Raw genomic sequence first — 23,426 nt, forward strand, 5'->3', positions numbered from 1 at the left:
TAAGTAACCTTCTAAAAAATAAAATTCCATCTGTAGTAATGGGTAACGAAATCGCTTGCGACGTTACTGCAGCCGGTCATATTATCATGCCTTAATATACAAACCACTATATAATGAGTATGTTTATGTTACGTATGTGTGGTAGTAGATAGCGGTACATATATAAGTAATTTAACATATTGGACACTGTGCGATACATTAGGGTTTGAATTTTTGTTGTAGATTGTATTGTAGTACAGAATATATTGTTACGCAATGTCTGTTGCAACGAAAGGTATGTAATATTTAAAACATTTAGTATATAAAAATAAATATATCTAGAGATTTTAATAAAAAAATTAAATAAACATTTACATATTTTCTTAAATTCCTTATTTATAATTTTTCCAGCTTTCCCATTTATTTTTATAATACTTCTGACTCAGCATAAAAATATATTATATTTGAAGTTTTATAATTACAAGATCTTTGAGATATATAAACGTTATAACTTTTATGCGACAGGAAAATGAGAAAAAATGTCTTAATATAAAGTAAAATTGTAAATAAATAATTAATATTAAATATATATATATACAAAATATATTTAATAGTATTGAAAAAATGTTATGTCATATATATAATTTTAGAAGAATAAATGTTGTGTTTTACGAATATCTTTTTCGACCTTTGGACTTAATGTTAAATATGACTAAATAACTGCTACTTTTATTATTCTAAAATGCGTTTGTATGTATTTATATTTACATTTTAAGTAATTAAAACTATCAAACAATTGTGTGTGTATATATATATATATATATATATATATATATGTATATTATACACACAATATAAATAATATAATTATTAATATATATTATATATTCAAATAACATTCTTTTCCCTATAGGTATCTTTATTGTAGCTGCAAAACGTACCCCATTTGGTACAATGGGTGGTGTATTTTCCAATAAAAGCGCAACTGATCTATCAGTTGTCGCTGCCAAATCTGCTTTGCAATCTGCAAAGCTGAATCCTGATAAGATAGATAGTGTTGTTTTTGGGCATGTATTAGCTGTATGTAGTTAATCAATATTTACATGTACCAGTTGATTGTTTTTATTAAATGTTCCATGCTCTTATAAGATTTATAATTATTATTTACAAGTTATCATCTGCTGATGGAGGATTTTTAGCACGCCATGTTGCACTGAAGTCTGGTATACCTTTAGAAAAACCAGCATTTTCTGTAAATAGATTATGTGGTTCTGGATTTCAGTCAATTGTTAATGGTGCACAGGTATAGATTCATGTATCACATAGTATATGTATATATTAAAAAAGTAGAATTAAATTTACTTGTAATAATATTGTGCAAACATAAAAGATAATTAATTATTATTTTCAGGATATTTTAACAGGGCAATCTAAGATAGTTCTAACAGGAGGAACAGAAAATATGAGTCAAGTTCCCTTTGTTGTAAGAAATGTTCGGTTTGGTACAACTCTAGGGCAAAAATATGAGTTTGAGGATGCTTTATGGCTTGGATTACTTGATACTTATTGCAATTTACCTATGGGTATAACTGCAGAAAAGCTTGGAGCTCAATATAACTTAAACAGACAAGAGGTAGATGAATTTGCTTTAAGAAGTCAACAATTATGGAAAGCTGGTAAATGTCTCTTATTATTTTAAATATTAATTATTTAAAATATTAATATAAATGAATAAATATACTGAAATCGAATTTCAATTATTTCAGCCAATGATGCTGGTCGTTTTAAGGAGGAACTTGCACCTGTTACAGTCACTGTGAAAAAGCAAGATGTTGTCGTCAGTACTGATGAACATCCACGACCTCAAACAACTTCTCAAAGTTTAGCCAAATTACCTCCTGTTTTTAAGAAAGATGGTTTAGTTACAGCAGGATCTGCATCTGTATGTTAATTTGTGTCTTATTAAAGTTAATTGTAGATACATTAGAATTATATTTTATACTTTCTGGACATACATATAACTTTCCCACATAGGGTGTTTGCGATGGTGCAGGAGCAATTATCTTAGCTAGCGAAGAAGCTGTTAAGACAGAGCAACTTACACCATTAGCACGCTTGATGGGATACAGTGTTGTAGGTGTAGAACCCAGTATTATGGGAATTGGTCCAGCTCCGGCTATCAAACAACTTCTTAAAGTTACTGATAAAAATTTGAATGATGTTGAACTTGTTGAGGTAAAAATATTAATAAAAATCTTATTTAAATGTAGATGTTTAATCAAACATGTAATTATTTATATGTTTTGCTAGATTAATGAAGCATTTGGAGCTCAAACATTGGCATGTGCTAGAGAGTTAGATCTAGATATTAATAAATTAAACGTGGATGGTGGAGCTATTGCTCTTGGACATCCATTAGCTGCATCTGGTAGTAGAATTATTGCACATTTAATACATGAATTAAGGTGTGTTAATATTTAAAAAATAAGAAATTAATGAATATATAGAATGAATTAACGAGAATGATACATAATCACTTTTGCAGGAGACGAAAAAGTGGAAAATTAGGAATTGGTTCTGCCTGCATTGGTGGAGGTCAAGGAATTGCTATGATGGTAGAAGCATTATAATCATATTACACATTATATAGTTATAAATGGTGATATGAAATACGGATCACGATTATCGAGACATATATATATATATTATAAAATGTATGTTTATGCATATATTTATTTTTTATATTTTATATACATTACAAAGTTATTGAAAGATTGTTGAATCTATATTTTTATACTAATATTGATCGCATGGCTAGAAGAATTTCATATTTAAAATTCTGCCATGTTTACTAATGTCTGAATAAACATTTTAAATATTTTTCTATTGTAAGTTTTTATAATCATTAATAGATTTAGGTAGCTGTAGAAGTTCTTAAAACGGTAAAAATAGAATACGACGTACGTAGAATCTAAAAGATCACATTAATGAATAAAAAAAATGAAATCATTATAGATATATATACATACTAGAACGAAATTTTGTAATGATAATTCCATAACATTTCCAACAATTAATATAAGAGGCCATTGTGCTCTTGCCATTATAATAAGTAAGGCATGTTTAAAATCCTTGCTATTATCCCACCAGTTATTTGCATAGGCAGATGAACATATTCTCATACTCTGTAAATGTGATTTTTAACTAAAATTTTTATTATTAAATTTTTTATCACAATTACATACATGAAAATGTAGTTCATTTCCATGCCAGCAATATATGAAGATTTGGTATATCACGCAACACGTATATAGTAATGTGCCAAGAAATTCAGATGTAACGTAATCTTTCATCTGTGAATGTAACAAATACACAGTACATACTTACGACTGCGTAAACTGAACAAAGTTAATATGCAAGATTTACCTGTGATAAGTTGAATAATATAGCACAAATGACAATACAATCTACTAGAAGTTGTAAAAATATTAAAGTACCAAATACATCTTGGATTTGTTTTGAGAAACTGGAAATATTTAGTAATGTGCGTATATATTTGAGGAATAGATGTTGGAATTTATATCTTTAATTGAGAAACTTACTCAAATATCATAATAGTATGTTCAATGCAATGTTTCAAATCCTCATACATTTTACTGTAAACTTTTAAAGTAGAGTTTTCAATACTGACATTATCATTTAATAAAGTATATTTTTTTTCTATTATACAACGTATCGAAGAAATATTATAATTTAAGATTGTTAGTTGGCAACAAGCAGTCACTATAAAACCTGTTGCTAAAGTATCTATTGCTATATTGTTAACGCAACTTGTACAGACGACCATAAATTGATGCAAAGAAGTAAATTCAAAAACTGGAGTAGATGTTACATTATAAGGATACCATCCTACCATTGGTAATTGTTTAGATGTCCCACTGATTTGATATAATATCGGAGTACTTCCCCAAGAAATTACAGCAATGAAACCAAAAGTTTGAAAAGTGATTTGATGAAAAATTGCTTGCCAAGTATAATATGCCGTAATATGTTCGTATTTATCGTTATCTCGATTAAACATTTCGCTGTTTGTTATATCTATAAGATCTTTGATACGTCTACGTCGACAGATAATATAAATTACCTATTTACAAATGTAAAAAGTATCTAATAGAATAATATGTTTATTTATTCTATTTTTCTAAAAGTGTATGTTATATCTATCATATATATATATAGATAGATAGATAGATAGATAGATAGAGAGAGAGAGAGAGAGAGAGAGAGGGAGAGAGAGAGAGAAAGAGAGAGAGAGAGAGAGTATCATAACGGTTAAGATATACAAAAAATATCTTACACATTAAATTATACCTTTGTGCCGTACGTAGAATAAGTCATGAGAATACTTAAACTGGCCATCATTGCCTCTATATTTCCCCAATTTATAATTATGTATACGATATTGCTAACTATAATAATTCCAAGCAAAAATGTTAAATTAAAAGTTGTGTATATATTATACAAATATTTATTTTTGGCCCATTCCGGCCAGAATCCCAGATAGTAAATGATCGATAAACTATTTTGCAAGTGTTTATTAGGGTGTATCTTTTTGAACTTGGTTTGTTTCTCCCCAAAAATATCCATTTTCTCAAACAAATCACTTATGTTGCAATTTCGTAGATTGAATTTACCTTTATATTGGGAATACTAACTTTGTATCAGTTTACCATTTGCCTCGTGGGTTCGTAACATTTACATCGTAGAATTCTAACATTTAATTAAAGAGTTTACAAGATTACAGGGCTACTTCATGACGAATCGTAATTATATCGAGGAAGACAGCGCTTCCTACTATTTGTATTTAATTAAACGACATTCAAAAGGGATAGTTTCTTTGGGCTATAATCATGTTCGATTATAGAGAGTATATCACTTTTAATATTCATCGTTTATCGATTCAACGTATTCTGTAATCAAAGTACAGCATTCCCTACTGTTCTTATCTTCTTTACAGTCTTCCCTATTGAAGTTAAAGTGATTCTCTCTTCTCGGGTACTATAAATCTGAAGAAGTCGGTAATGCAGATAAAGCTGTTTTACTTGATACAGAGTTATATAAAAGAGTACATCTAAAATAAGCATTATAGGAGAAACATAAAAAATACCAGAGACTATTATATATGTATGTATGTAATTGTATATGAAATGCTCCGTTCAAGTTTATCTATACTTTCGAACCAAAGATAATGAGTTTCTATGACTCACTAGTATGTTTTAAACACAAATGGTATATAGAGTTTTCAAATTCCAAATACATTTTAAGTAAACCACTTAGTCAGTGTTCACGGTAACTCGGAGTAAGTTGCTCCAGTTGTTATAACGATTGATGACATTTACGAATATAATATTTACGCTTGTGATTACTCAATAATAGTGTGAAATTTTAATATCGTTGCGAAAAAATGGCATCTATCACGTTACTTAGCAAAGATGTGCCTGATATCGAAGTGAGTAATTAATATATCGTGGCATCGAAGATCTGTTAGGAACATTCTTAATCTAATTCGAAACATTCTTTTCCAGAATCTTTTAAGCTTAAATCCGAAAATAAAACCATTTGCAAATTTTGTTCCTTCGGCGCATACTGTTGAAAATAAGAAAATGTGGAAGAGAAATATTAACGAAAACTGTATTGTAAGATATATTACTGATTAAAAATTACGGACTAAATCTTATCTGATCAAGATAGATACTCTTAAGTTAGATTATTTTTTTCTAGATTGTTATTATTTCATTATTTTATATACTTTCATATACTTTATATTTTATTATTCTATTATTTTATTATTTTACAGAAATGTCCACCTCTAACAAAAAATTTCGATGACATAAAGCACACCACATTAAGCGAACGTAGTGCATTAAAAGAAGCCGCGCGCTGTTTAAAATGTACAGACGCTCCCTGCCAAAAGTCATGTCCAACGCAACTGGATATTAAATCTTTTATAACTTCAATTTCAAACAAGAACTATTATGGTGCAGCAAAAGCAATTCTGTCTGATAATCCTCTCGGACTTACTTGCGGTATGGTTTGTCCGACAAGTGATTTATGCGTGGGTGGATGTAATTTGCATGCATCTGAGGAAGGACCCATAAATATCGGTGGTCTTCAACAATTTGCGACAGATGTAAGGAGCCAAACAATTTTAACCGATGTTTTGTGCATTAAATACGTCATGACTCGCTAATCATTGTTCCTTAGATCTTCAAACAAATGAACATACCTCAAACTAGAATTCCCGGACAAACCGTTCCACATTCCGATACTAAAATCGCTTTGTTTGGCTGTGGACCAGCTTCTTTATCCTGTGCATCATTTCTTGCACGTTTGGGCTATGATGATATTACAATATTCGAGAAAGAAAATTACATCGGTGGCTTAAGCTCATCAGAGATTCCGCAATATCGATTACCATATGATGTCGTTAATTTTGAGATAGATCTTATCAAAGATCTAGGTGTTAAGATTGAACTGGGCAAAGCGTTATCCGAGAATGATTTAACGATACAGGTATTTACGTGTAATACTATGATCATAATTGGTAAAAAGTACAACCAGCTTCAACTAAATTTTTAAAACTTTGTAGGGTCTTCAAAGTTCCGGATATAAAGCAATCTTTTTAGGAATTGGTCTTCCGGAAGCAAAGACAATTCCAATTTTCTCAAATCTTACAGAAGAGATGGGGTTTTTTACATCGAAGAGTTTTTTACCAAAAGTAGCGAAGGGTAGTAAACCGGGAATGTGCGCATGTAAAAGCAACGGACTACCTTCTCTTCGTGGGAATGTTGTTGTTCTCGGCGCTGGAGATACAGCTTTCGATTGTGCTACTTCTGCGCTAAGATGTGGTGCAAAGAAAGTTTTCGTGGTTTTTAGAAAAGGATTCACTAACATTCGAGCCGTCCCAGAAGAAGTAATTATTACCATACAAAATACGATATAGCTTTCTTCTTGTATTATTTTATAATTTAAGTTTTTCGATGTGATTAGTTCGATTTAGCAAGAGAAGAAAAATGCGAGTTCGTTCCTTTTCAATCACCAAAACGAGTAATTACTCGAAATGGAAAAATAGTTGCAATAGAGTTCTGTCGAACCGAGCAAGACGAGAATGATGAATGGATAGAAGATGAGGAACAAATTTGCAGATTAAAAGCAAATTTTATTATATCTGCTTTTGGATCAGGATTGCAAGATTCGAGTGGTAATAATTTAAGTTGCATTAACGTTTCCTTTTTTTAAAGAAGAAATATTTTTAAAGAATTGTACCTTTAAGTAACGCGAGCCATGGTACCCATTAAAATGAATAAATGGAACTTACCGGAAGTAGACACGGAAACCATGAGTACTTCTGTACCCGGAGTCTTCTGTGGTGGAGATCTTGCTGGTGTTGCTCATACTACCGTCGAATCTGTAAATGACGGAAAAATAGCTGCATGGTATATTCACAAATATATTCAGGTAATAGTTTAAAAGATCGACGAAATAATTATCTGTTAGAATCATATATTTAAGTAGTTTAAACGATGTTTTATTTGCTGCCCGATAGAATTGCTATAATTCGGAGGTATCCGAAGTCCCTCAATTACCTAAGTTTCACACTCCAATCGATGACGTTGATATATCCGTCGAAATGTGCGGTTTAAAATTTGAAAATCCTTTTGGCCTTGCTTCCGCACCACCGACCACCTGTAGTACCATGATTAGACGAGCTTTCGAGGCTGGATGGAGTTTCGTTGTTACGAAAACCTTTTCATTGGATAAAGTAATTAAATCATTGTTAAATATTTTTTGGGAAAATTATTTTAAGGAAGCAATGTTTTAGGATCTTGTCACAAATGTGTCTCCACGAATAATTAAAGGTACAACTTCACGCTACCATTACGGTCCGGAACAAAGTAGCTTCTTGAATATTGAATTGATATCTGAAAAGTCAGAAGCTTACTGGTGTAATAGCATTACAGAGCTGAAAAAAGATTTTCCATCTAAGGTTTACAGAGACATACAATCGTATAAGTTTTTATAAGATTTTTACATTACTCTTGCTGATAAAGATTCAAATTTATTTTTAGATTATTATTGCCAGTATTATGTGTACATACAATAGAGCAGATTGGACGGAACTTGCTCAGAAAGCTGAATCAGCCGGTGCTGATGCTCTAGAATTAAATTTATCTTGCCCCCATGGAATGGGAGAATCTGGAATGGGCTTAGCCTGTGGTCAAGTACATAATTTAAATAATTTATTATCATTTTATTATCAACCGTTATACAAACTTTCACATATTAGGATCCAGAATTGGTAAGAAATATTTCAAGATGGGTTCGGGAAGCTATAAAGATACCATTCTTCGTGAAATTAACACCAAACATTACCGACATCGTTTCGATAGCTAAGGCAGCTCACGAAGGTACTTTTTCGCATATAAATAATTAAAATATTTTAATGATAAATGTTCAAAGAAATCTTTTGTGATCTTTTGTGATAGGTCATGCTGATGGAGTATCTGCCATAAATACGGTTAAAAGTTTAATGGGCTTGCACGCGGATGCAACGCCATGGCCAGCTGTTGGCATTAAGAAGGCTACAACTTATGGAGGTATGTCAGGGAATGCAACTAGACCGCTAGCTCTAAGGGCAGTTTCTTCCATTTCGCAAAATCTTCCTGGATTTCCCATACTTGGTATCGGCGGAATTGATTCAGCGGATGTTGCTCTTCAGTTTTTACATTGTGGAGCATCTATTTTGCAGGTGAATCAGTTAGCCATGTTATCATTTTATGAATTTTCTACATATCAATTACATTGGTTTATTTTTAAATAGGTTTGCAGCGCTGTACAGAATCAAGATTTTACTCTAATTGATGATTACGTGACCGGTTTAAAAGCCTTGCTGTACTTGAAAAGTTTAGAACAAGTAAAAGATTGGGATGGACAAAGCCCACCGACGTTTAAACATCAAAAAGGGAAACCAGTTGTATTACAACATGCTCTTGGCAAAGTAAGTGTAACTTTTGGCTAACTGACTGAATAAAATAAATATGTACTAAATAAAAATATGCTATAATATATTATAATTGCTTTGTGTTTCAGAATATACCATATTTTGGAGAATATCAAAGACTTAGAGAACAGAAAATAGCTGAGATTAAACTTAACTCGAATCCACTCGATAAATCTGTCGAAATAACGAGACCTGCTCCAAAACCTATTGCGCCTGTACCAACTATAAAAAATGTTATTGGTAAAGCTTTAAGTCATATCGGTACCTACAAGGACTTGAATAACAAAGAACAAGTGGTAGCGTTAATAGATGACGTAGGTTTTAATCGTTTTTTAATTATTTCAAGTTTTATTCATTTTTATCATTATATATTAAGGGTAAACAATTCTATGCGTTAGGATATGTGCATAAACTGTGGAAAGTGTTATATGGCTTGTGCTGATTCTGGTTATCAAGCAATCAAATTTGATTCTAAAACTCACATTCCATTAGTAACAGATGATTGTACAGGCTGTACACTTTGTCTTTCAGTGTGTCCTATTATTGATTGTATTACGTAAGTTAGTTATTTATTAAGATAGAATTTTAGTTATGAAAAGCATATAATTGTTTAATTTATTTTTCAGTATGGTACCTAAAACAATACCTCATGTTATTAAAAGAGGAATACCACTGAAAGGAACACTTGAATTTGAACATTTTTAACTATAACAAGCACTTCAATAAGCGCTAATATTTGTTTCAGTGGTAACAACAAGTATATTCTGGTTTTTAATATTTTTATCTAGTACAAAAATTAACTTAATATAGTAACAGCTTGCTACAAATTATTTACACTATATTATTCAATTCACTAAAGATTATTAAAAATCTGGATTATCAAACCATTGCATTATTTGTGGCAGTGAGAAGTTGTAATTATATTCATCACATTTGTTATTCATCAATCGATGTCTAAAATTTAATGATAACAAATCATATTAAAAATATTTTGTACAAACAATTGAAGGAACTATGAGATATATTACCTTGTGTATTTTTTACAGTCTACAATAGGATAATCTGCCTGAAAGCATTGGGGTCTTAAAACATTAAAATAGGTTCTTCCAATATTAGTAGCAAAAATGTTATGAGCTTCTTTAAGACATTGATAAAATGCTCTATCACATTCACATGATGATCTGTACATAGAATATGTTTTTTAGTCCCTTTCAATTAATCTAATGTAAATTATTAATTACCTTGTGAATATACCATTGTTTAAAAGTCCTTCTCGTTTTTCTCCTGCTGAAATATTCTCCAAACAAAGATCATGAGTTTTACAACAAGCATCTGTATTATCAAAAAATCCAAGATCTTCTCCATTTGGAGATACATTACCATCACCACACCAGTATGTTCCTAAAATTTACATTATCAACTTATTTATATTAAAAAAATATTAAATAATATTATATACCTGGAAATATTGCCTTAATTTTGAATTTAAATGAGTTAAAAACATCACCAATTGTTGACTTTTTCTGTGTATTTTCATACTTGGGGAGCATATCAGATGCCAGTGCCTTTAAATAATTTTTAATATTCACAATTTTCTTATGGATCGCTTGTTCAGAGTTTATTAGTATTTGAATTGACTTTTCCATTAAAGTAATATATGTTTCTTTTAATGTTATTGAATTAGAATCAGAATCAAGGGCCAAAGTGATTGTGGTACATAATAAAAATGTATAGATTGTAAAAATCATGATATTTCTACTCATAGAACACGATTAGAAAATACGTGATGTAACAATTATCTTTCTATCATTTTATGTGACGTTCTTACTACGTAAACGGTAGTAGTTCAAGTTCTCCTCAATTGTATTGAATTTTACAGAGATAGTAACGCATCAGCAATTGGATTTTGATTAAAAAAGTACAGAAAGAAATGTTGCTGTTAAAAATTAATTTAGCAAAGAGTAACTTCAAGATTACCTATCATTTTTTTAGACGACAGATTTTTTATCAAATGCTGTATCAACAATAATGTATAAAATAATTTACTAGTATTTATTAGTATAATCCACTTATGAGAAAACAGCAGATTTACTTAAAAATATCTATCTTCTATTATTTAAAATAGATGCTGAGATATCATATATATTATAGAATATATAGATACGAATTTTTAAAAATCAGTTTTATTTTATAAAAGAATTGCACAAAACATTATATATATATACACAAATCACAATAAGCACGACTATATTTAGCGTTTATGTTGTATCACTTAGCGATTCATTCGCATTCAATCCATTTTCTGTAATATCATCTGTGTCTAGAGTTTGTTTATCTTGCAAAGCACGTCGCTTTTGAAGCCTTGTGCATCGTGAACAACAGTGATTTTGTTTCGACCAACATGCACGATGATGAACAGCCGAGCACTGACGACAAGTGATAGAACTTGCATTCCATGGGTATATAATTTCATCATTACCACACAATTCGCATAAATGACCTCTGTACATTAACATTTAGCGGCTTAGTTATAAAATAACTTAGACAGAGTATCTTCGATCATTGAAGTTTACCTCGCTTTGCATAATTCACACTGTTCTGTGATGTGAGTATGCATAGTGTCATACACAGTACGAATTTCTTCTAAGAGTACTCCATTATTAAGATCAACGAGATCTTTAATCGAATAATTTCCCGAGTTTTCTATCATATGAGTGCGTATTCCAATTTTCCATGGTAATCCTTGTTTATTAGCTTCTGGACACAAAACTAAGTAACGCTTCATCATCTGCATTTCCTCCCGCATTCTCTGTTTATTATTTATTTTTAATTAATAAAACTCTGCTTTTCTGATGAAAAGTCATAATCATTTAATTTACCTTCACTACAGAGAGATCTGGAACTAAAGTAAATAATTTTGGATTTAATTCTTCAAGTAACAGAACAGAACGTTCTTCTAAAAGTGTTAAAAGCTGTGCAGCGGCACGGGAAACAAATCTTGGTTCCATGTCCCAATTTCTAATCACTCTTGCAGGAATTACCATTGCAGTATTCCAATGACATCTTTGACAATAATACAATCCACTATAGTCACAAAGACGGGGTTCAATCCATGCTGATTCTATATTTACAAATAACGTATTTTAAAAGAAATATTAATACATAAAAAAAATGTTTTCATTTGTAACCCATATTTCCAAAAATTTCCCTTATGTATGTTACCTGTATTTTTAAATGGACTGCCAAAACAAGATAAAGATAGTCCTTTTGAGAAAGCTTGTAATAAAAATATGATTTATCTACATCACAACAATGTAGAATATCTCTTGTACATAGAAAGTTATTCTTTTCTAAAGTGAGTTTATTTTAATCTAATAATATACATCTTATAATGTGTTTATTAATGAATATACTTACTAAATGTTATTCGAACTTTGCATTCGGCACATCTGTATTTCTGACTTGATAAACCCTGTTCAGGACAAATATCTTTTGTGTAAGTATAACCACCAGCTTCACTAGCAACTACATGAACACACACTCTACATATATTATTTAGACATTTCCAATGGCAACAAAATTTGCAATCTATAACAATATAGTAAAAATTAAACATCATGGAAACACACATTTAAAGATAATAAATTATATTTTAACGAGTCTTACCACTACACATATACCATGATTGAAGCATGGTCCAAATAGCTCCACTGCAATGATCACAATATACAGGCCCAGAAGTAGTTATATAATATTTTTGTGGTACTAAATGATGTCCTAAAATGACTTCTGTTTCAAGCAAATTTTCTTCTGATGTCTCTCTTAATTCTTGTACTCTTAAGCGTAATTCAATTAATCGTCTAACAAGCCATTTTCGTTCATCAGAACATTCTGCACTTTCTAAGACCATTTGCTTACACTTTTCTATCATATCTTTAAGATATTCTTCAGAAGTAGCCTGGAAGTGAAATATAATTAAATAAAACAAAGAATTATTACAATATCTGTTATATTATATTTATATAAATTATTTCATACCTTAGATAATGAAAGTACAGTTTCCACTGATTTTAAACTAAAAGGTATAGCAGCTTTACTATCTGAACTATCATCTGCTTCTCCTGTCATATAATCAGATGACGAAGAAGGTGTTGATGGCACAGTATCAGAACTGTTAATTCTGGTTCTTGATTCATGATTAGAGTCGTATGATTTATTTATATTATTTTTTATATCTACCATTTTCCATAGATACTGCAGTCAATTACAGGCTGGAAGTATTCTTGTAGCTACTTTTGTTGACTCTTATTAACTACACCATTAAATAAATACTTTAAATATCACATGTATGCTTATAGCCAATAATAATATTCATTAATTTCTTTATTTGTGAATGACAGAAATTTTTAGATATTGGCATATCATAATTATTAAAAGATAGTAATTTATAAATATGTTATAATAGGCACCTACTTAAAAGCATAAAATGTTAAATGAAGCTATAAATTACATACCTAGCTTTTCTTAAAACTTGTAAGTGTAATGCTGGTAATACTTACTTGATATATCGTTTCATGTAAATTTCTGAACACTTTAAATTATGTACATTTTAATATTTAACTAAATTTTTACTTCTATGATACAGCATTATTATGTTTTAACGTATATACATACTACTTTCATGTTGTGGTACTTACATATAGGCATGACAAATTTGCAAACTACTGACATCTGTCAGCGCAAACGTCATATATTCGCTATTTATTATGAGAGTGTGTATTATACTTTTATCAACTTAAGCAATGATTACAATGATCGAATAATCGTTTTTTGTGATGTAATCGTATCAATTGATCGTTAGTATATGAATGATAAAAGAAGAAGAGAATAAATTATACATTATAACCGTAATACAGATTATACGTTGCTTTTTATATATTTTTAAAATATCATATCATATTTAATGAAGATCATTTATGTACAAAAAATGTAGGTATATTGATAAATGGAATAAATTATATATAAAAGATCAAAGTTTAATTACATTTTCGTTTCTAAAGTTTGCCTTAGATTAATGCCCGCCATGTCATCATGAATGATTTTATTTTTAATCGAAAGACAGGCTTTGAACGATTACAGTGAGCTTACGTCGATTAGAATAAAATCTACATTATAATATTTTTCATATTCCATATCTCTTTTTACTTCAATTTGTTAGTAAAATTAAGCGTTTACATAATTATAGTACTCATATATTAAATATGTATATAGCTTGTACATACTTACTTTAAGTCGCAAGTATTTGATGCAGATACGCATATAACGTATCACATAACATATAAATATAAATTACATTACTGTCGTAAAATATAAAAATTTTGTAAGTAACGTAACGATTAATTTGTCTCTTAATTCTTATATTTAAAATTTGCACCAATGAGTTTCGCGCGTTTAATGCAAAGAACTGAATTCAGACATTTCCAATACGTTGATAGATGGCAGGAGTGCATCGCGATTTTTAAATCGATTCGCGGTTCTTCTGATCTCGGCGCGAAATTATGAAAAAAGGTTGTTCGGTCTCTTTGTCACAGAGAAGGATAGATATCGTTACTTTACGAAAGAGTAACAGCGAGAGCGAAAGAGTCCGTAGGACAAGGAAGAAATCGAGGCCCCGAATCTAAATAAATCGATCAGTAAATAGATCGAGCCTGCTTCCTACTGTTTTACGATTGGATAACAAGGGGAACAGGGGACGGGAGGTTGAGGAGAGAAGAGGCCGTGTATTTGTGGAGTTGAAGTCGGTAGCTACGATCGCCTTCTGGCAAACATTATCGTGACACCGTTTTGTGCGTGTTGAACAGTTGGCCGGGTTCGTTCGATCGGTTCTTCCGCCGTATCGACCGGTCCGGTTGTTGGCCGCGCGCTTCCGATCCATGAATCCAGTGATATAGTAATTTTCCTCGGTGTGTATTTAGCGTGCATCGTGATACAACGATTCTTCGGCGATTACTCGCGCAACTTACTGGCAAGTAACCATGAATCATTCTGTAAATTCGCGCACTAACTAAACTATATTCGTTTCGGCCGGTGCGCGGACACTTCCGTGTACATACTACGAATTCCTCTCGGTTGCCGCCGCGTTCCAAACGCTTTCCTTTTTATTTTTTCTTATTTTTTAATCGCCGAAAAGCAAATTTGGGAAAGTAGATTTAATTCGAATCGTCGTCGATACTCGTAAATCGATCGGAAATTCAATTACCACGAGTCTTAAAAATATTAATCGTTTGTTTCCTGTCACTTTTTTATATCAGCGTTACGTAACGAGAATGAAATTTAGGAAAACTTTCGAATGCGAATTCTTTCCACCGTTGGTCCATATAAATCATTGTATGTCTTATTCAATGTGGTATCGTTTTCCTTAATTGGTACTTTTGAGAATGTCAATGTCAAAATTCTTATTAATTCACGTAAATTATTCTTTCTCAAACTTACTGTTCGTAATGGGAAGCTCTCTGCAGATTTTTCGAAATTTGAATGCGCATAATTTTAGGCAACTCGGACACCTAGCACGGTCCGTGAAACAACTCTACAAAATTCACTCTCGTGTAATAACGAACTTTCACTTGTTTGCATTATAATCGATTAAATAGGCACGGAAATCGGTTTGGAGACTAATTTCTCCGAAGTTAATGACGTACTAGTTCAAATGCCGCAAACTGTTTCGGTTTAACGCTATTGTGAAAACGTGAATTTCAGATGTAGAACGACATGGCTATCAGCATAAAATTCACAAAATTTGACAACACACCATGGGGATTTCGATTAGCGGGTGGAAGCGATTTCCCACAACCGCTGACTGTGATCAGAGTACGTACTCTATATTATATATCAGACATTATCTTTTTATTATTTAAATGTACCGATACGAATGTATTCAGACATATAGATAAGTTACAGTTTTTAGTTTAAATAGTCGATGAATAATTAATAAGAAACTGATACACGTGTATTTTACCTAGATTACTGCGCAATAAACGTTCGTATAACCGAATGCACGACAGTATAATAGGTTGCATACTTGCAGGAGTATATGACGATACCGATGTTTTAGAAACATCGGTAAGGTAGAATAATTCTAAGGTAGAATTGGTAGAAATTCCTGCATTACCGACTCTGCGGTATTTCAAGTGAAAGTGCAACCGTAACTGTAAATATATGTATATACATACTGCATATTGAAACGCATTGATAATTATTCTCGAATCGTACGATTCTAACGAGTTTCGATCTTTACATATTTTTAGCAAAACATAGATTGAATAAAAATGGAAATCGATTTAGAAATATTTCTTAGGTGACTGAGGGAAGCCTGGCAGAATGTATGGGTTTAAAAGTCGGCGATGTGGTAGTGAGATTAAACGACCAACCCATCAGTAGCTTGACCCACGGTCAGGCACACGAAGAACTAATGCGAGCAGGGAATAATTTTGTTCTGGGTGTACAGAGGTAAGTACTTACCTAAAAGGGGTACACAGAAGAGAATCCTATCGACTCCTCGAAGAGAGTAGTTCGATTTCTACCGAAAGTAGATCTACGAGCTAGCCATGAAAACAATTCGATATCAATGTCAACGACACGCTGTATCGTTACACTGAATTGACCCGCGTGGAGGGCAAGCTTAACTTGAACTACTTTTAACTGCAACTTTATTTCGAGTACCTCATGATTCATGACGAACATCCTTCGATGAACGCTACTGAAATTTACATTGCACGGCAATTTATCAGATGAATTATCGGTAATATTTTAACGAAAAAGGAAAAAGATTGAAAAAGATGGGAAAAACATATCGATGTCCCTGTATATTTCGTACGCATTATTATAACGCGTCGCAGCAAGAATATCCCAGCGTACGGGCAACGTGTGGTAACGAGAATTGCAACACTTATAAATAGGTGACCCAGAATGAAATCTGTTTATCATTGGTTGGCGATTTTATTGCTGGCATTTACACCGCGCACATTTGTTCCACGATCCCTCATTACCCTTTCGCGCGTGAACCGGCTCGCATTAAGCTTCAAAAAGCAGTTAAATTCGTTCCCCGTTCTAATTCCACTCACCTAGAAGATCGCTGTTCGCGGAACAGTGTACAGACCACGCGTGACAGATCGATCGAAACATTTCAATTCGAAACACTATTAATCAGGCGCGACTGTGTTACACAGAGAAGAAGATTCGCTGAAGGCTGTGGAGGCGTTGTCCGAAGAGAACATTGTACCCTATAAGATTCCGGTACGTATCTTAAAACAATGTCCATAAATTCGATGTTGCTTGAATATTTTATTCGATTGAAAGTTCAAATTTTCTGCCTGTTCGATCGGCCTTCATAAACACGTTCGTTAGCTCGCAGATTTGCCACCTGTTTTCCCAGAGAAAATACTGAAAGAGGAAACTGTGATCGAGCGGCACGAGGAAATAACGTGCGAAGTAAAGCCGGGCGAAGAGGAGGTGAAGCCAGAAGTGGAACCACTGCCGGACAAGCCTAAGGACGCCAACAGCGAGATCGTACCGAATCAGAATCTTACGGACGACGAGATTGCGCAATTGATCCTCGAAGAAGAAGAACTTTTGACCGACAAAGGCGTTTTGGGGTATACGTTTGGTTATTTTACTTGTCCTGCTTCTCTTACAGTTAAAAACGGATAACGAAGAATTACGTTATCGGCAGGTTTCTAATAATGTACGCATTCCAGGGTGAACTTTAAGAAACTCAAGCCCCGCGTCACCGCTCTGAAACAATCGAAGGTGATCGAAGAACTTCAGAATATCGCCACAGCCGAACCACCTTTGGTCGAACAGTTGAGACGTACCTCGGTGTTTCTGCAAAAACCACAAAGACCGATACCAACGCCTCGTAAGAAACAGGAGGAACAAGAAGAGACAGAAGTCGAGTCGTACAAAGTGGTGATAAAGAAGCAGAAAAAGCGGAGCGTGACCGACCGACTGCTAGAGAAGGGTCTGCTGAAACCTGAGGACGCAAGTACTCCGGAACCACCTACTCCCGAGGTAAACATGGAAAATATTGAAATGGAGACGAAAATCGAGGGAAACGATTCGTCGATCGTTTTGTCCATACCGCTCGATGATAGTTTATGCTCGCAACAAACGCTCGAACCAATCGTCGCGCGTTCCACGGTGTCGTCCTCTCCGTGTCTCGAACTTCCAATCGAGATTTGCCAGAGTCAGTCTTCTCTCGATATCGAACCTGAAACTTGTACGAACTTGGTATCGGATGTTACATCCCCGGTACAGTTATCGAAACGCAGAGAGAAGGTAGCGTTAGCACGACGTGCGCCGAACAAGTGCAAGTTGAAGAGCTTCTGTACGAGAGGGCATTACTTCCGAAGGTGTTTGTTCGGGAAGAAAAGCCACGGTGACGTTAAGAAAGCGATTAAAGTAAAGCCTTCGTTCAGGGGACGGTTCCAGGAAAGCGGCGCTGTGCGATCGAGCGGTCGCAGCATGGAGCAGCTTCAACAACTTCCACGTCGCTATAGCATCGAGAAATCTTCGAAATCCAGGATCAAAGGTCGTTACCTCGAGACATACTTGAAACGAGAGGATAATTGGATGAGGCGAATGATCGACGGATTGTTCGAGAAGACCGATAGCTTTTCCTCCAGCAAATTATTCGATAGGCTGTTATCAAACAGACGAATCTCGTTGAGAAAAACTCGTTACGCGGAGAAAATACTTGTTCGAAGCGGAAATTTTGTCACGGTTCGCCTTCGTTCCGATATTCTGAGATGTTTCAAACAAGGATATTCGACGGTCATCGGAAATTCTATAAAACCCAAGTCACAAATTGACAAACGTTTGTATTTTAAAGGTCATTACATTCGGCGCATTCTTTCGCGCAATCTTGTCCGTTTGATTAACTATGTCAAAGACGCAGCGTGTTTGAAGGATGTTGGCAGGAAAGACAGAAGGAGAAGCTCGACGACGATTAAAACGAAAGGTCGTTATTTAGAGACGTATCTGTTCGAAAACGTACTCTTCGATTTGCAGGATCTTCGCGATCGTTTCTCGGCACGCTCGACCGTTGTCTCGTCGAGGAAGAAATTTTTCGCTCGAACTCGTTACGTCGAACGTATCCTTAAAAACCACTTGGACGCTCTTGGTTTAATCGTAAACTACATTCGCTGCCAGGTTGTCCGAGGTATTTCCGATTCTTCCGTCGTTATTCCAGGCTGCTCGTCCTTGAACTCGCGCCAAACCGACGCGCCTGTGTCGTCCATGAAAGAAGACGACGTCCTCTCCAATTTGATCCGTTCCTCCAAAGACTTTATCTCGGCCGAGGTTTTTCACCGTGGCAGTAGACGACTCTCAAGATCATCCAGAGGTAGCATATCTGCCGGCTCTTCCAACATCTCCGATACTTTCGGAAGCTATCTCTTTAATTGGCTTCCTACGAAGTTGACCAGAGAATCGGCCGATCGAACGATTAACGATAAAAAGATGATTCAGGATAACGATCGTGACGGTCGTAGGCTATCTTTCGTGCCGACTATTCTTTACGAGGGTCTAACGAATCGTATAGACGTGGATTTCACTAGATTAGTGGCATATGCGTTTGTCCCTTGTACCTCGATCATTTTGCTGTACATGTACAAGTAATATTCGTATCGAGTAAACAGTCTAATCAACGTCTATTTAGATAAGGTACTAGATTCGAGACGGTACTATTAATGATTACGATTATGTTTAGATTTAAAACGACATCACTTGTTCTAGGACATCCCTAACAGACGCTAGATCATCATGGACCATCTGTAAACGTATAAAAAAATGAAAAAGTGTTCGTCGTTCGTAAAAGTGTGTGTTGTATCTTCTGTCCAATGTAACCGTAACCTTTCTCTCGTAACTAGAGATAGCCAATTATACTTGTTTCCAGGGCCGTGCAGCAGCCGGACAAAGAAAATTTATCCATCAACTAAAAAAAAAAAAAAAAAAAATACACATAAATTAAACTTGTCTTTTGTGGAAAAAATTGTGAAAGTACTTTGTCTGTTATACGTTACATGTTTTATTTAACCAGCTGACGAAAGAGACGTGGCGTATGTTTAAGGTAATGCAAGATAAAATGCACGGTCCTGCAAGTATATGTAACGTAGTATGTACTTAAAGAAGTTCAGTGATCGCGCTCGCACGTCGATCCATTGATATCTAGTCTAACGAGTGTACAGAAATCTCGCGTTATCATGCACGCGCAGATCGATGCATGTAATATCTACGTATAATTACCTCAATGTCAATGTACTCACGATGGATTGTCGAGAGAAAAGTACATTCGAAATAAAATGCGTATATCTGGATGCACCCAATGCTAAAATTCTCGATAATAATTCCCTTAATATCAAAATGGAGCAATTAGGACGCTGCGTTTCGCCCGGGATCACGATTCTCCCAAAAATCCTATTCTGTTTTCCAGAAACGATGACGAATGGATCGGAGGTGCATACGTAACTCGAGATTGAACGACGCGATTGAAAAAACCGATTCGCTTGTTAAGCGATAACAGGTAAATTAGCGTGACAACGCGACGCAGGTGGCAAAAGCGTTCCGTATGCACTTCGATCCCGTGTCTTTGCACGACAGACCGGACGAACGTTCACCGTTCACCATCCACGAGCCCTGTATACTCTGTACATAGTTTGTTGTCTGAATTCAGGCGACACCATCGGCCACTCCAGAGCCAAGCGGCTGTAGATCGGATCAAGAACGCGAGCTCGAGTCGCGTCCCGAATCGAAAGCCGAATCGAAAGCCGAATCGAAGCCGGAGGAAAGCGAAAACGAGCAGCAACCGGAAGAAACGATACCGTGCAACGAGGGGGACGCCGAGATCGCGAGCGTTCACGAGGAGGAAACGCAGCAGGAGCGAACGACACAGGGATCTATTCTGAGCGAGATCGAGAAAGAGATGGCGAACGTGGCAGCGAAGGTCGATAAAGAGAAGATCAAGGAACTTGTCAGTACGGAGATTAACCTGGAGAAACAGCTGGAGAACGTGCAACGACAGTTATTGGCGTTGAAGCAGCTACCGAGCGAGATCGAGAGTCACCTGAGAATCGTGTCGGAGCAACTGCAGAAGATCATGGAGCTGAGCGGTGTACAAAACGGCGCCACTGACAACAACGAGGGGCGACGAGGTATGCTCGCTCTCTAAGATTACATTTTCGAGCGAATAAGCCTCGATCGGTATCTCGTGCCAGCCTACGCACACGCATATTTTCAAATTTTACGCGTTCGCGACTTTTGAAGCGCTGCCAAGCGTCAACTACGTCCGGCCTAACCGATGTTTCGTTGCGAAACCAACCAGACTGCCTTCGATTCGATTTGCCAGCCATTCGCGCTCCTTCCTCGCATAACTCGAAACTCTTTCGGCATAGTTATCGTTCCAGAGTTGCACGATGAAACGATGGGCTCGTTTATTTGATTTTTCAGAAGCGCAAGAAGAAGCGGAGGAGGTGAAAGAATCGGAAGAACGGCACGAGGAACACGAGGAACTGGAGGAAACGGAGGAACACGATGTGACCGAGTACACCGAAGATATTTCGTACTCGGCCTATTCCGATGAACACGTGCAAATCGTTCGAGCCAGCGAGGAGGACGACGAAGAGACCGAGACGCAGGAACTGGAAGGAACTCTGTCCGTAAAGAGCGAAGAAGGAAGCAGAGTGAAGAAATTTGTCGTTTCGTACGAGACGAAGGTTTTGAAATCGCCGAGCCCTGCACCTTCTTCTCATGGTAAATATTTGATAAACTCGTCGTCGCATCGATCGATAAAACGATCTTTACAAACTATTATCGTGAAAGAAAGATAACGGAAACACGGCGATGTGTATTATAGGCAGTTTCGAACCAGATCCGAATCTATCGGCAAAAGATCAAGTTATTCAGGAGTTGCAGGTATTCCAGAGAATGATACGGAATGTAAATTGAATGTGCAGTAACTGTTGTTCTTACACTGTGTCATCTAGCATATTCCAGCATCCTGTACTTTATCTTAATCGCATCGATGTATTGGAGAATTTCGTCGTTCTTCGACAAATATCAAAGAATGCATCTCTCTTTTTTGAGTTACCCTAGAAAAAAGAAAAAGAAAAGAAAAAAGAACCTAAAAATTTAATAACTTAACGTGAGAAACACTAATTTGTTTCCCTAATTGTATCCTTATACCTCGTGAAGATGAAGTTATCTGTGCCATGTACATTCCATTGAACGTCTGAACGGGAAGCACGCGGATTCCTTCGTAACCCCGTGTCAAAAGCATTCCTGGATCGTGAAGAAACGATTAATTTAAATAGCTATGGATCGTGGAATGATGTTTTTCATACGTTTGCAGCAGAGAGTAAAGCAACGAGGGAGAAAACGTTCGCAAGATCTCTGGCCCCAGGCTAAGCAGGTCGAACTTACGCGCGGCCGCAGATGGAGGTGTCCGAATGATTTCTTCAACGACGAAATGATTGCCGAGGTTTTATCTTCCCAGGCGGAAGTGATTCGAGGCAGAGCTCTAGGGTAAGCTTAACTTTTTATCAATTTCATGTGAATTTGCATTCCTACGATAATGATTTAATAACGCAATGCGGTTGCTTCGTGCATTTACACGCGTACGTCTGAAAGTATGTGGTTTCGTTTCACCGAGAGTTACAGCAAGAAGAACGACGATGCAGGTTACGTGATTAATTATCTTGGTGGAACTATTAGTAATCTTTGTGATTTATGAACGCAGAGTGAACTTCAAAAAGTACGAGAAAACGAATCTACCGAACTACGATCACTTAATGAACTCGAGCGTCTATAAGATGATTCATAAGATGGAGCGAGAACCGAAACGAGGAATTCCAGCTAGACCTGCCAAAGTAAACGCCGCGGAAGACATAATCGAGAGGGTCGTACGTATCCGATAAGATCTAAAGAATTTTTCCGGTCGTTGAAAAAAGAAAAGAAAAATATTCGAGGGCCGATCTGAAAGCGGTGCTGCGTGTCTTTTTATTTCAGAAGTCTCCAGCATTGAGCATCGCGGATGATAGGAGCACTCGAAGCGTCAGTCACTGAACCCACGAGACATCGACGATGAAAGAATAGAATTCTTTCTTGCGCCATGAAGATATCGAATAAATAGCGATCGGACGCAACTAACCGACGTACGGCCGAACGATACTTAAGAAACGACAAAGGAAAAAGAGGAAAAAGATACGAATACGTGCGCTGCGATCGAAAGTATCAAATATAAAACATAAGGCTAATTATTAAGTACGTGTGCGTGTCGTATATACATGTTATACGGATTGAGCGTTAATAAAAGGATTGATTCTTTTTCGTAAAA

At 35.1% G+C, this 23,426-nt stretch overlaps 6 protein-coding genes across 14 annotated transcripts; 3 read left to right on the forward strand and 3 right to left on the reverse strand.

Annotated features, from left to right (window-relative positions):
- The first annotated feature begins 110 nt into the window (after positions 1 to 110).
- On the forward strand, positions 111 to 2,859 carry LOC100651862 (3-ketoacyl-CoA thiolase, mitochondrial). Its single transcript, XM_048409203.1, has 8 exons — positions 111 to 274; positions 893 to 1,059; positions 1,151 to 1,282; positions 1,391 to 1,655; positions 1,746 to 1,921; positions 2,014 to 2,214; positions 2,290 to 2,444; positions 2,525 to 2,859. Exons 1-8 carry the CDS (start codon positions 256 to 258, stop codon positions 2,607 to 2,609), a joined length of 1,200 nt encoding a protein of 399 aa, XP_048265160.1. The 5' UTR covers positions 111 to 255; the 3' UTR covers positions 2,610 to 2,859.
- On the reverse strand, positions 2,826 to 4,970 carry LOC100651978 (odorant receptor Or2). Its single transcript, XM_048409202.1, has 6 exons — positions 4,351 to 4,970; positions 3,582 to 4,123; positions 3,406 to 3,505; positions 3,225 to 3,332; positions 3,009 to 3,164; positions 2,826 to 2,950 (listed from the first exon to the last, which is right to left on the reverse strand). The coding sequence occupies exons 1-6, from the start codon at positions 4,624 to 4,626 to the stop codon at positions 2,894 to 2,896; spliced, it is 1,239 nt and encodes a 412-aa protein (XP_048265159.1). The 5' UTR covers positions 4,627 to 4,970; the 3' UTR covers positions 2,826 to 2,893.
- A 261-nt stretch (positions 4,971 to 5,231) lies between these two features.
- LOC100643616 (dihydropyrimidine dehydrogenase [NADP(+)]) lies at positions 5,232 to 10,309 on the forward strand. Its single transcript, XM_003398455.4, has 16 exons — positions 5,232 to 5,488; positions 5,565 to 5,675; positions 5,837 to 6,169; positions 6,244 to 6,552; positions 6,629 to 6,952; positions 7,030 to 7,240; positions 7,313 to 7,497; positions 7,586 to 7,801; positions 7,862 to 8,026; positions 8,109 to 8,261; positions 8,327 to 8,447; positions 8,526 to 8,788; positions 8,861 to 9,037; positions 9,130 to 9,354; positions 9,439 to 9,596; positions 9,667 to 10,309. The coding sequence occupies exons 1-16, from the start codon at positions 5,444 to 5,446 to the stop codon at positions 9,743 to 9,745; spliced, it is 3,075 nt and encodes a 1,024-aa protein (XP_003398503.1). The 5' UTR covers positions 5,232 to 5,443; the 3' UTR covers positions 9,746 to 10,309.
- LOC100643815 (phospholipase A2) lies at positions 9,856 to 11,095 on the reverse strand. The gene is made up of 4 exons (XM_003398457.4): positions 10,500 to 11,095; positions 10,282 to 10,441; positions 10,069 to 10,221; positions 9,856 to 9,994 (listed from the first exon to the last, which is right to left on the reverse strand). Exons 1-4 carry the CDS (start codon positions 10,801 to 10,803, stop codon positions 9,904 to 9,906), a joined length of 708 nt encoding a protein of 235 aa, XP_003398505.3. The 5' UTR covers positions 10,804 to 11,095; the 3' UTR covers positions 9,856 to 9,903.
- A 112-nt stretch (positions 11,096 to 11,207) lies between these two features.
- Positions 11,208 to 14,291, reverse strand: LOC100643491 (differentially expressed in FDCP 8 homolog). 4 transcript variants are annotated; one of them, XM_048409197.1, is made up of 8 exons: positions 13,600 to 14,291; positions 13,079 to 13,352; positions 12,707 to 12,998; positions 12,458 to 12,628; positions 12,263 to 12,316; positions 11,920 to 12,161; positions 11,614 to 11,849; positions 11,208 to 11,542 (listed from the first exon to the last, which is right to left on the reverse strand). In XM_048409197.1, exons 2-8 carry the CDS (start codon positions 13,280 to 13,282, stop codon positions 11,299 to 11,301), a joined length of 1,443 nt encoding a protein of 480 aa, XP_048265154.1. In that variant the 5' UTR covers positions 13,283 to 13,352; positions 13,600 to 14,291; the 3' UTR covers positions 11,208 to 11,298. The 4 variants fall into 4 exon arrangements, with proteins under 4 accessions (XP_048265154.1, XP_048265156.1, XP_048265155.1 ...); XM_048409199.1 differs by having other exon boundaries at positions 13,079 to 13,509; XM_048409198.1 differs by having other exon boundaries at positions 13,079 to 13,512.
- Positions 14,292 to 14,537: 246 nt separating this feature from the next.
- LOC100643293 (probable inactive protein kinase DDB_G0270444) lies at positions 14,538 to 23,426 on the forward strand. Of its 6 annotated transcripts, none has more exons than XM_020864974.2 (12): positions 14,546 to 15,065; positions 15,797 to 15,907; positions 16,395 to 16,546; positions 17,266 to 17,332; positions 17,444 to 17,691; positions 17,794 to 18,106; positions 20,769 to 21,246; positions 21,542 to 21,844; positions 21,948 to 22,006; positions 22,443 to 22,615; positions 22,830 to 22,992; positions 23,099 to 23,426. In XM_020864974.2, exons 2-12 carry the CDS (start codon positions 15,809 to 15,811, stop codon positions 23,153 to 23,155), a joined length of 2,112 nt encoding a protein of 703 aa, XP_020720633.1. In that variant the 5' UTR covers positions 14,546 to 15,065; positions 15,797 to 15,808; the 3' UTR covers positions 23,156 to 23,426. The 6 variants fall into 6 exon arrangements, with proteins under 6 accessions (XP_012168229.2, XP_020720633.1, XP_048265151.1 ...); XM_048409194.1 differs by having other exon boundaries at positions 22,446 to 22,615; XM_020864975.2 differs by lacking the exons at positions 21,948 to 22,006; positions 22,830 to 22,992; positions 23,099 to 23,426.

The sequence above is a fragment of the Bombus terrestris genome, chromosome 10, assembly GCF_910591885.1.
Source record: "Bombus terrestris chromosome 10, iyBomTerr1.2, whole genome shotgun sequence".
Lineage (NCBI taxonomy): Eukaryota > Metazoa > Arthropoda > Insecta > Hymenoptera > Apidae > Bombus > Bombus terrestris.

Bases quoted from the DNA above. Each gene is read 5' to 3' on its own strand.
- LOC100651978 (XM_048409202.1), bottom strand. From the start codon at position 4,626: ATGGATATTTTTGGGGAGAAACAAACCAAGTTCAAAAAGATACACCCT. The intron at 3,333-3,405 runs GTAAATCTTGCA...TTACATTCACAG, and splicing joins TATTATTCAACTTATCACAG to ATGAAAGATTACGTTACATC. The intron at 2,951-3,008 runs GTATGTATATAT...GTGATCTTTTAG, and splicing joins CATTACAAAATTTCGTTCTA to ATTCTACGTACGTCGTATTC.
- LOC100643293 (XM_012312839.3), top strand. From the start codon at position 15,809: ATGGCTATCAGCATAAAATTCACAAAATTTGACAACACACCATGGGGA. The intron at 15,908-16,394 runs GTACGTACTCTA...AATATTTCTTAG, and splicing joins AACCGCTGACTGTGATCAGA to GTGACTGAGGGAAGCCTGGC. The intron at 17,333-17,443 runs GTACGTATCTTA...CACGTTCGTTAG, and splicing joins TTGTACCCTATAAGATTCCG to CTCGCAGATTTGCCACCTGT.
- LOC100651862 (XM_048409203.1), top strand. The intron at 1,922-2,013 runs GTATGTTAATTT...TTTCCCACATAG, and splicing joins TTACAGCAGGATCTGCATCT to GGTGTTTGCGATGGTGCAGG. The intron at 2,215-2,289 runs GTAAAAATATTA...ATGTTTTGCTAG, and splicing joins ATGATGTTGAACTTGTTGAG to ATTAATGAAGCATTTGGAGC.
- LOC100643815 (XM_003398457.4), bottom strand. From the start codon at position 10,803: ATGAGTAGAAATATCATGATTTTTACAATCTATACATTTTTATTATGT. The intron at 10,222-10,281 runs GTAATTAATAAT...TTCTATGTACAG, and splicing joins AACAATGGTATATTCACAAG to ATCATCATGTGAATGTGATA. The intron at 9,995-10,068 runs GTAATATATCTC...ATTAAATTTTAG, and splicing joins GACTGTAAAAAATACACAAG to ACATCGATTGATGAATAACA.
- LOC100643491 (XM_048409197.1), bottom strand. From the start codon at position 13,282: ATGGTAGATATAAAAAATAATATAAATAAATCATACGACTCTAATCAT. The intron at 12,317-12,457 runs GTAAGTATATTC...TTTTATTACAAG, and splicing joins CAAAGTTCGAATAACATTTA to CTTTCTCAAAAGGACTATCT. The intron at 12,162-12,262 runs GTAACATACATA...TTGTAAATATAG, and splicing joins CAGTCCATTTAAAAATACAG to AATCAGCATGGATTGAACCC.
- LOC100643616 (XM_003398455.4), top strand. From the start codon at position 5,444: ATGGCATCTATCACGTTACTTAGCAAAGATGTGCCTGATATCGAA. The intron at 6,953-7,029 runs GTAATTATTACC...CGATGTGATTAG, and splicing joins TTCGAGCCGTCCCAGAAGAA to TTCGATTTAGCAAGAGAAGA. The intron at 8,789-8,860 runs GTGAATCAGTTA...ATTTTTAAATAG, and splicing joins GTGGAGCATCTATTTTGCAG to GTTTGCAGCGCTGTACAGAA.